The 10,474-nt window shown below is 34.4% G+C and overlaps 1 protein-coding gene across 2 annotated transcripts; it reads right to left on the reverse strand.

Moving 5' to 3' along the window:
• Nucleotides 1-4,636: 4,636 nt before the first annotated feature.
• Nucleotides 4,637-9,909, reverse strand: LOC120115104 (nipped-B-like protein B). Of its 2 annotated transcripts, none has more exons than XM_039135863.1 (4): nucleotides 9,785-9,909; nucleotides 8,400-9,318; nucleotides 5,843-6,905; nucleotides 4,637-5,595 (listed from the first exon to the last, which is right to left on the reverse strand). In XM_039135863.1, the coding sequence occupies exons 2-4, from the start codon at nucleotides 8,475-8,477 to the stop codon at nucleotides 5,111-5,113; spliced, it is 1,626 nt and encodes a 541-aa protein (XP_038991794.1). In that variant the 5' UTR covers nucleotides 8,478-9,318; nucleotides 9,785-9,909; the 3' UTR covers nucleotides 4,637-5,110. The 2 variants fall into 2 exon arrangements, with proteins under 2 accessions (XP_038991794.1, XP_038991793.1); XM_039135862.1 differs by having other exon boundaries at nucleotides 9,627-9,909.
• Nucleotides 9,910-10,474: the final 565 nt, after the last annotated feature.

Genomic DNA, 10,474 nt, shown 5'->3' on the forward strand with positions numbered 1-10,474 from the left:
ACAACCCTAATCCCCCAATCCTATAAGGAATGCGTCGGATAGTTCTATTTGTAGCAATATGTACTAATATTTGGGTTTTAGTGTGTTCAATCATATAATATAATATATAATATTATGTAGAGTAAATTACTCATTTCGTTCCTAGACTATCACTTTTGGTATTATGTTTAGGTATTAAACGCATTAAGTTTTTAATAGTGTAGTATTAAAATAAAATAAAAATTAAATATCAGATATGGTTTTGAAGAAAATGAAAGTTTATGTATTAGAATGAATTAAAACTGATAGTTTAGGTATTAAATGTGTAGTTTACCATATTATATAATAGTGTTTGTGGAGTGATATAGTTCAATTATTATACAAAAAACATTTAAACTTATACCATTCTAGATTCTAAGTTTACTATCGAAGGCCATTATTTATATGAATTGCTTATGTAAATCGGTCACTTTCTTATTCTTTCAGTGTCAAATCTTTTAAATTATTCTCGTCAAATCTTTTAAATTATTCTCATCAAATATTTATTTTAAGTTGATCTTTAATTGTTCATATATATATATTTTCTCTTTAAATTATTGCTAAATGGTAATGATGTTTTATGTTATCAAAATCGTTAAAAAAATTATTAAATGTCTCATAAACATTAATATGTCTTATGTAAATTATTGATATATGTTAATGATGTCTCATATTAAAAAATTGTTAAAAATATTAATTGTTATTTTAAATTGATTAATATTTATGTCATATTATATTATAATGATATTCAAAAGCGTAGATATTAATTTGAAATAAAAATTATAGTCTAAAAATAAAAATAAAATTTTAAAAATCTATAAATTATAAAATAAAAATCGTAATTTAAAACATATAGTCGGATTAACTCACTCCCAAATCTATTAATCATTGAAGAAGTCCACTTGGAACAATGAGCCGCCTGTGATGAAGCGGCTAACGTGTCATGTGGATTTGGACATGCAAAAAGAATACGTGGCAAAAAAGATAAGATCAAAGTGAATGAAAATAAGAATAAAATTATAAGTAAAATTATGAATATATTAATGATAATGATAAAATCTAATTATAGATTTTATAGATTGAAAACGTTATATATAAAATGTATTCATAAAACTTTTATATATCAAATGATCATCGATGGAAAGGAGCCCTTGAATTTCTTTGAAACTCAAATTGACTCCGAAATTTATAACAGTGTGTCAAGATCGTCCCTGCAAATAAGCGAGATAATTATTAATGTTAATTCTATAAATTTTGGGGTGTGACATATGGCCAGATCATAAATCAATGGGAAATATGATCTCAACGAAGGAACTTCGGTCCAAAAATCGTTCCAGAAATCTGTCCCTGAACCATCCCCACTAATAAAAAGAATCTTCTTGCTATCAAACCGCTGAAAATCACCCACCGGATTAACTCTGTTCCTCCACACCCACGACATCTTCCTAGCCGGATTCTGCCTTGGAAACACACAACCCTTCTCTACAAGTTGTTCGATTCCGTACCATACCTCCACAACCCTTCTCCATCTTTTGCCAAACCTCATTTTCCTCATTTTCACCAATCAACTGAATTGATGCTTTGACGAAGTTCTCAAATTATATTCTAGTTGAAATCTACTTCATTTTGACTGCCGATGATGGTAACTGCTTAATTCTGTGTAGTGGTTAGATTGTAATTACAAGGGTCTTCAAGGGTCATATTGGGTTAACATGTAAAGTTACTAGCATAGAAGTAAAGCTTGGCTGTTATAGTATTATGGGTAAGCTTAAAGGATATGAAAGTGTAGACTGGGTACTTCATCTTTTGACTTACTTTCTGTTTGTTTATGATGAGATTGATTTTTGAAAAACCGACTCTTTTTTCTTGTGGAAATTGATATTTTCTGTTGCTTGAATCATCTTGTGTGAAATGGTTTTCGTTCTTTTTTTCTTCTGAATTTGCATCTATGTCTAATGATTGATCCTACTCTAAATGGTTGATCCTTTTTGCGTTGATTCGGAGAAGAGACCGGTCCCTACGTGTCGGATACTACCTTTTTCGATTTGCTTCAGCTTCGGGAAGATGAACCTTTGTTCTCTTCACATTTAGTCTTCAATGTGCACATCATATCTTTCGAGTCCAAGACTAGTATGAGTCGCTGAGCCGTGTGGTTACGGGTACCCGGAACAACAAGCAATCAACTCTATCCATTGGACTTTTTTTATTAGTAGGTAGAACTTCTAATCTGGAGTTTTTCTGTGTATGCTTTCTGAATATGGGGACGCTAGCTTTTGCTTTTTGCAGATGATAGAGATGGTTAATTAGTCATCATTCTTCGATTTTGTACTTTTCAATTGTTTCTCGACTCACCATGTTCAAACATTTCCTTTATTTTGATACCAGTTCCATACTGGTCGGATGTGATCGTTGCACTTGTATGCTTAAACTCTTCGGTTCGAATTTGGACACCTCCCATATGACCCCTCATTTTGACATGGTTATCAGGGAAACTAAAAAGACCTTGTTTGAAACTGTCCTTGCGAATAGGATTTGCGTGTTCTGATTAAGTAATGCTAAATCTGTTAACAAGTCTTTAGAGTCTGTTCATCCTTTCAGGTCTTCTGAGAGGATCCGTTTTGTTTGCTTTAAATTCTTACATTCTCTTCATAACCAGGATCTAGAAGATCGAAGCGAGTGGAGAAACCGATGGCAATCTCAGCTATGAGCTGAAGAGAAGAAGCATGAACAGGGATGCCGGAGGGAACATGTCATGGGGAGCTCGAATGAGCCGGCAAAGGGAAGAATTATCTAAAGAACTATAAACAAAGCTTTCCTTTTAACCTCAAATGTATACAAAAATCTTTCTTTTGTATGTGTCTATATATATATATATATCACTCGACTCTCTTTGTATATGGTGATTTGATCATCATTGCTCAAAGATATGGACTTCCAATGCTAATCTGAGAACAAAATTCCACTAATTGGCTTTTAATGTGTACATAAATCTGTTGAAGGTTGACTTATGTTAATTTTATCTTTGTTTTCATATATATTACGGTCTTAAGCCACTTTTCTGAAGGGTTAATACACAAATTGTCCTTTGCATTTTGTAACTTTTGTTAAATTGGTCCTCAGTGTTTTGAGGGGTCAAGTTGATCCTTGAAAATGACAACTTCTGTTAATTTGGCTCCTGAACTTGTCTTTGGGTCAAATTGACTCCTAAATTGATAGCTTCTGTCAAAGTAGCTCTTGAAACATTTGATTAATTAAATTATTTGTTTAATTGATTTCATTTAATATTTTTTGGATATTTTAACGAAAATATAAATGATATAAATGATTTTAAGATAATCAACTTTTTAAGTTGGTTATTGGTCCGTGTCAACAAGCAATTCAAAAGTTTAACAATTTTAGTTGTAGGGACTAACTTATGCCTTGGACTACTAAGGTGTTAAAGTGCACCACAATAATTAATCTAAAAAATATTTTTAAGTCATTTAATATTTTTCATTAAAATATAATGGAAAATGAGCTTTTTAATTAAATAAAATATTTTTAGGTGTCCGGACATTAACCGCCTTTAAATATCCCCTTTAAGTGACACGTGTTACGTTTAAATTTATTTAAAAATTAAAAAATAAAAATAATTTTTTTGTAAAAAAAAAACCTCCCGTGCCTCCTCTTTCCCCTTCCCCCTTTCCATAGTTGCCAACCGGACAGAGGTGATCGTCACTACCACCGTCATCAGCACCGACGTCGACCTCCAATCAAATCTCCATTGACCTTTCGTCGTAATATGTCATCGTTTGTTGTGGAGAAACGTTCAAAGGTTCGTCGCATACCGTCGCCATTCTTCTTCGATTTCGGCCGATTCCGACGTCCATAAGTCACATCGCCGCCACCATTCGAACCACCGTGAAATTCTGATCAAAACTCAACCCTTCGACGATGACGGTTGGAGATAGCCTACAACTGTTTGGGTAATAGGGATTAAAATGAAAGATTTTAATTTTTTAGAGTTTTTTATTTCAGTAAAAAATAAGGTTTTTTTATAAATAAATTTTTTTAACTAAAAATAATATTTTTATAATTAAAAATAAATAGTGAGCATTTAAAAGTATAATTGAGAAAACATCATTCACTTATTTTTAACGAATAATTCTTTAAAGAAAACGTTTTTCAAGACATAATTCGGGTCCTTACTTTTGTATTAATTAAGCCTATATTAAACTAATCATGTTAATTAAAGTTCTATTAAACGAATAATTTAAATATATAATTAAAAAATAATTCGAAAATTCAAGAGAGTGGACAATATTGAAGAAACATAAAAAAGATGATAGGTAGCCTAAAGGTTAAGAATTGGTTATTTTTTCCTTTCAATTTGAGCTTATAATAAGCTGGTTATACAAAAGGGGTTGCTTTCTTTTAAACATCGAAGTTGAACCAGTTGACCAAGAGATTTCCGGTCGAATCAACCGATGCCGATAACATACTTACGTGCTGTCCCTTAAACCACGGGTATCCGACCATGATCATAAATCCGAAAAATCTTTGGCGCGAAGAGTCGAAACAACATAGAAGCAACAGGAGAGGTGAATGAATGAATGCCTCTTCTTCCTTTTCCCCTATCTTACATTTTATTGTAAAAATAAGAGTTATATGTTACAAATCAAAATTGCAGTGGAATTGCAAAGACCCCACAGCCAGTTTCTCTCGCAATCTCAATTAGAAAGAGCGTATCAGCTTAAGCAATTCGAATAAGAATGCACAAGCTTATAAATTACCTTTTCCTAAGGCACCCTCGTTTGGTTGTGTTCGGTTGTGTGCTTCCATCTCTTCGTGTGAATTGCATGAATTAGTAGTCTCGTGCTAGGATGCAAATACGCAGCTTACACTTCCAGGCGGTGGAATGGCCCGATAAGAGGCCAAGCGATGGTTGCCGTGACAGATCAGTTTGGCAGCCAGTCGTTCAAAAGCATTCACTGCAACACTCGAGATCAACAACAAAAGAATGCTGAATAGAAAAACCAAAGAATCTGCCCCCAAAGGGCAAAACCCAGCTGCAGTGTAGGAAGGTTAACCATGTGCCCACTAATAAAGAAAATCAATATGGAATAACGTATGGGAGAGCGTAAACATCAACCGAATCTATCTGCAGAGCCTCTGCCCATACTTGTGGTGGCTCGTCAATCTGCGAAAATCCCACCTTGGGTTTCTTTGATTGAGATTCGGTATTCTGAAATAACCACGATTGCTCATCAAAATCAGACCATTCTTCCATTTTGGGCACAGTAAGTACCTGGCTCAAATACTTTGAATCCGGATGGGGCGGTTTGGTAGAAACTACATCGATTTGACTAGCTTGTGCACTTGATGATAAATGCTTTGCTGGGGAGACAGATGACAACTGAGCTTCAACAATACCATTCACCTTGCGTTCTTTATTCTCGACTCTAGGACTGGTTCCTGGTCCCTTGCTATCTAAAGTAAGTGGAATGGGAGCTTGACAAGACTCCAATGTCTTTCCGTTGCCCGTCAACATTTGAGAAGAAGAAATTTTGGGCAACTTATTGGGTCTAACATCATCAACTGCAAGAAAAACAAAATAGAAAGCAGTACATGTCACCATGATGGTTATAGATCCTCCAAACTCTGTCCCCTTCTAAGAAAAAAATCGACAAATTTTAGCCATGAATGCAATCGCACGATTTTGTTCACGGGTTTTCTAACAGATAAAAGGCACCAAAGTTTCAAGTGATCACCTACCTAAACTAACACCAAAAATGTTTTCAAGTGATCAGCGGGATTGTATATACAATCATGGTATAAAACTCACCATGAAAAAATCCGTTTTTCTCCAAGTCCTTCCGCTTGCGGAGATTTTCCTCAGCAATGGCATCCTTGTTTCCCTCCTTAGAAGGATGCAACCTGATGGTATTCAGAGGGTCATCTCTGTTGCTTCCTTTTAAGTTATCCAACTCCAAATTCCTATGTTCACCTTTTGCCTTCGCCTTCTCCTCCTTCGCTTTGTCCCTATCCTTGGCTTTTCTGTGACTTTTCTTCTCTCTGTGTTTATCCCTGCGTTTATCCCTGATTTTATCATCTCCTTTTTCTTTGGTTTTTTCTTTCCCTTCCCCGCGCCTCTCGGCATTATTCTCCACTTGATTGGGGATCCCTTCAACTCTAGCTTTATTTGCTGCAGAAAGGTTCGAAACCATAGCATTTCCACCAGCTCTCGTTTCCTCCTCGATTCCTTGCACATTGAACTTCCTATCATCACTTTTCTTGGTCTTTTCCTTCTCTTCAGCCAATTTATTAGCAGTCTTAGCCACAAAACTGACCATTCCCTCATCCTTTTTCCGGTCACTACCCGTAAACTTATCCACCAATTCGCTTCTAGCTCCTGCACCTTCATCTCTGACCCTCCCCGCCAACTCCTGCACAAATTTAGAATCCCGGAAATCTTCAGCCAGATGACAATTCTGGCCAATCTTCTCTCCATTATAACCTGAAATGTGCCCAGCAAGTTTCTTCTCACCTGACAAACTGCTTCGATCTTTATCCCTAACCTTCTCTTTCTGGATAAACTTCTCCGCACTGTGACCTTCAGATTTTCCGGGAAGTTTCTTCTCATCTGAGATTTTCTCCCCATTCTGAACATCGGAATGACCAGAAAATTTCTTTTCCTCTGAGTTATTACTTCTGTCCTTTTCTTTTTCTTTATCTCGACCATTTTCCTTCTTTTTATCTTTGTCTTTTTCCTTTTTGTCTTTCTTATCCTTGTCCTTTTGCTTTCCATCGCTTCTATCTTTCGCCTTTTTTTCTTTCTTTTCTCTCTTCTTCTCCTCCTTGTCCTTGTCTCTCTTCTTCTCCTTATGACTCTTCTCTTTTTGTTTCTCCTGAAAATCGAGAATGCAGTTTTTCTAAATATAGATTCATAAACCAAATACAAAAGAGAAATATTGACATAACTCAGAAACTACCAAACAGATATTCGGCAAACCCCAAAAGTTAAAAAATCAATTACTAAAACATCCATTCTGCACCAAGTTACAATCAGTGCAGATATAAAGATACCTACGGAAATACCTCGGTCAACATATTAGACACCGATCATATATCAGGATTAAATACAGGCCATCGTAGAAGATAATTATCTCAAAAATCCCTTTGCATTTCGTCTTGAAAGGTTGTGACAATGGGAATTAAAGGTATATGATAAAACATTAACAGCCATCTTAAGAATGTCAAACACAAGTGCATATGGATTCAACTATTCCAACAGATATTAAGAATGTCAAAACTCGGGAAGCAACCAATTCTTCTAGATATAGTAAAAACAGACACAAAGTAAATTCATGTGTTCTTAATTAATTAATAACTTTATACTCGAACCAATAGGAGAAGTGGTTGATATTCTATCCCAATATTTTTTCATCCATTACTTCTCAATACATTAATCATAATCAGTAAGGACACAAAATTAGTGGAGGGGAGCTAAACCTTAGGACAAGCTTGATTACACACGGGTGTCGTCACTCGTCACTTATCAAAGGTTGTAAACAATAACATCATCGTCAATAAGAACAGAAATAAAAGTGCACATTAAGAAGGATGATTGAAAAATCCATTAAATCCTGAAGAAAAAATAGTAAAATTCTTTATTGTGTGATCCATAGAGCAAGTCAAACATCAGTTAGTAGAAGCTTATCTCTAGCGAGGAGAAAGAAAAGGTGAGAGATATTAACCCGACTTGATCTTTCATTCAACAGGGTATTGGCAAAATTTTTTTCTATGAATTAAATAAATCATCAGAAAAATAGTATAATAGAAAAACATGACATAGATTCATATAGACCATATACAATTGAAAGAACAATTGAGATGTTCATTCAGTCGTAAATATAAATGACATAGATTCATATAGACCATATACGATTGAAATAACAATTGAGATGTTCATTCAGTCATAAATATAACAACTAGTGCCTAATGGTGAGTATATAAATTAGCACCAGCAATGCCAGTCTACCGTTTCAAATAAGGCTCCATTTCGACTTCATTTCAAATAAAGGCTCCATTCCTATATGATATGTTCATGATACAGCCTATCAACCTAATCCATAAAACTATATACACGCCTCATTCAGCAAGGCATGGCGTTACTGAATTCTCAGTAAAAGTAGTCACAGAAGATTATGCATACATAAAATACATTTTCAGAGAAAACGAAAAAAAAAACTTAATAAAGAGTTTAACATCGCATGGAAATAAAAACAGAAAGCGCAAGCTCAAATCCAATTCAGATATCAGGGAATTTGTTCTCATCGCGATACTGATGTGTACTGATTCTACCATGATAATGGCGCAGAATACAAGCAAATGATGTTAACCTTATTTAGCAAGTCCACGTCATTGGTCCTAGCCTTCTTTTCATATCCTGGTGGTGGGAAAGGAAAGCAACGCGACATTTCACAGAAGTTTAGAACACGAAACGATAATGCCTTCCGAACGCAAAAACACTTGGATTATCTTCCAGTAGCAATGTTCCAGAAAGAGAACAACAAGTAACTATGCTCCTATCCATGCACCATATATCTGCATACATTTCCAGATTCAATGTTCCTCCATGACCTCCCTGTCACTCTCGATAGCTCAAAGAAGTTCCTAAATCCACCAAGCTCTTTAATCTCCCTAACCTCAAATGTAGCCCCAATTCAACTATCTAACACTAAACAAATCACTTCGAATGACAAAATCACCGCAGCAAAGTCTCCAATCACTGCTAAACCTACTCTTATCTTACCCTAAGCTACTTCAACAATGCCCCAAAATAGAAATATAACTTCAAGAAATGCTCTTCTGATCAAGAATTCTAGCTCAAAAACTATGATAAACCAAATGGGTTTTTAAGAAACAAAATTAGTCAAGTAAAATCTGATACTCTCTGTTGCTTACAGCACAATAAAGAATCATCACCTTCTTCTCCCAATAACACAACCCAAGGCCAAAATCATCCACCAACTTTGTCACTAAAAACCCAAGCACCCTTTTGTCTAAAACAACTAAATCCTCAAGCTTTTGAATCACTATCTACGCAACTAATCACGAAAGCAATCTTCTTCCACGTCCAAAAGCTTTCCAATAACCATTTCCCTTAAGCAATCTGTTTAAAAACCAAAGCTCGAGAGAAATAGCTCCTCAATCCGATACTGCAAAAACGAGAGGTTGAGCTCATTCATACTCTGATCAGAACACTAATCAGTTCCCAATTCGGGAAATTCCCCCAATCCGTTGATCCGGATGAAAACCCTAGAAACAAAAATATACAATCAAACAAAAACTCCAACTGAGCAAACACCAAGTACCCATTATACAAAAATAGAAAACTTTAAGAAGACCCCAATTTCATCCAACGATTAATAAACGAAAAAAAAAAACCTAAAAAGGTTTTTCAAAATAGAAACTTTATCTTTCTGAGTACCATAAGAGTAAATGGGTATCGATCAAAAGCCAAAAAAAAGCTTTGATTCAAAGCGTGAATGTTAAACAAAATAACCCTAAATCAGTTTTCGAAATAAAACAAAATTCAATGGTAATTGGGAAGATTAGATTATTACCCAGCCCGCAACAAATTGGGCATTATAGGAAGGAACAATATCGTTTCTTTTCTTCTTTTTCTCTCTCTCAAATTAATAAAAAAATTAGATTATAAAATCACAGATTAAAGAGATAAGCAGCGGAAGTAAGCAAAGGTTTAATCCCAGTTTTTTTCTACCTGTTTTACTTTTTTTTTTTGGTATTGAAGTGTTGGGTATTTTGAGAGAAATAGAGGAAATAAAGAGCTCTTCTTTGTTAGAAGAAGGCTAATCGGTCTTTGTTGTGGAAGATGCACGCGAGAGAGAAAATGAGGAGAAAATCAAATCCAAACAAAATTGAAGTTAAAATTAATAAAAGAAAAAAGGTCCAAGAAAAAGGCCCAAATAAATTGCAAAACTCATGTCGTAAACTTTTTTTAATATATATATTAATCATTGATTTGGGTAAAATTACTCCAATCATGTGTTAAAAAATATTATTCAGGTAAAGTATAAAGAAAATTGCTTTTTAACTAAAGTATTTATTACGGTACCTGTTGGAAGTCATCTGAATTATACGATGATTTTTTAAATGATGTTTGTATCATCGACGACTTATAAAACGTTACCAGCTATCTCTGTTATCGTGCATGTATGAAATCTGAAGAAGACGTTATACACTCTAGACGGTTTTCAGAAATCTTCATCTATTTCAAACCACTTCTAGTGAACGTACGTTTTAGAGGATCCCTAGAAATTGCCCTACACCCTATATGACAAAAAAATCAACACATTATTCAAAAAAAATCTCATTAATTTTGATAATTCAATATATTAATTAACTAATTCAGACAAAGTTTTATAGAGACTAACATATTATAATGACAACT

This window comes from Hibiscus syriacus, unplaced genomic scaffold (assembly GCF_006381635.1).
Source record: "Hibiscus syriacus cultivar Baekdansim isolate YM2019G1 unplaced genomic scaffold, ASM638163v2 tig00110258_pilon, whole genome shotgun sequence".
In the NCBI taxonomy this organism is placed as follows: Eukaryota; Viridiplantae; Streptophyta; class Magnoliopsida; order Malvales; family Malvaceae; genus Hibiscus; species Hibiscus syriacus.

Coding starts and splice junctions, on each gene's coding strand:
- LOC120115104 (XM_039135863.1), bottom strand. CDS start 8,477: ATGTCGCGTTGCTTTCCTTTCCCACCACCAGGATATGAAAAGAAGGCT. Junction 6,906..8,399: donor ACGTGGACTTGCTAAATAAG/GTTAACATCATT, acceptor CTCGATTTTCAG/GAGAAACAAAAAGAGAAGAG. Junction 5,596..5,842: donor GAAAAACGGATTTTTTCATG/GTGAGTTTTATA, acceptor TTTTTCTTGCAG/TTGATGATGTTAGACCCAAT.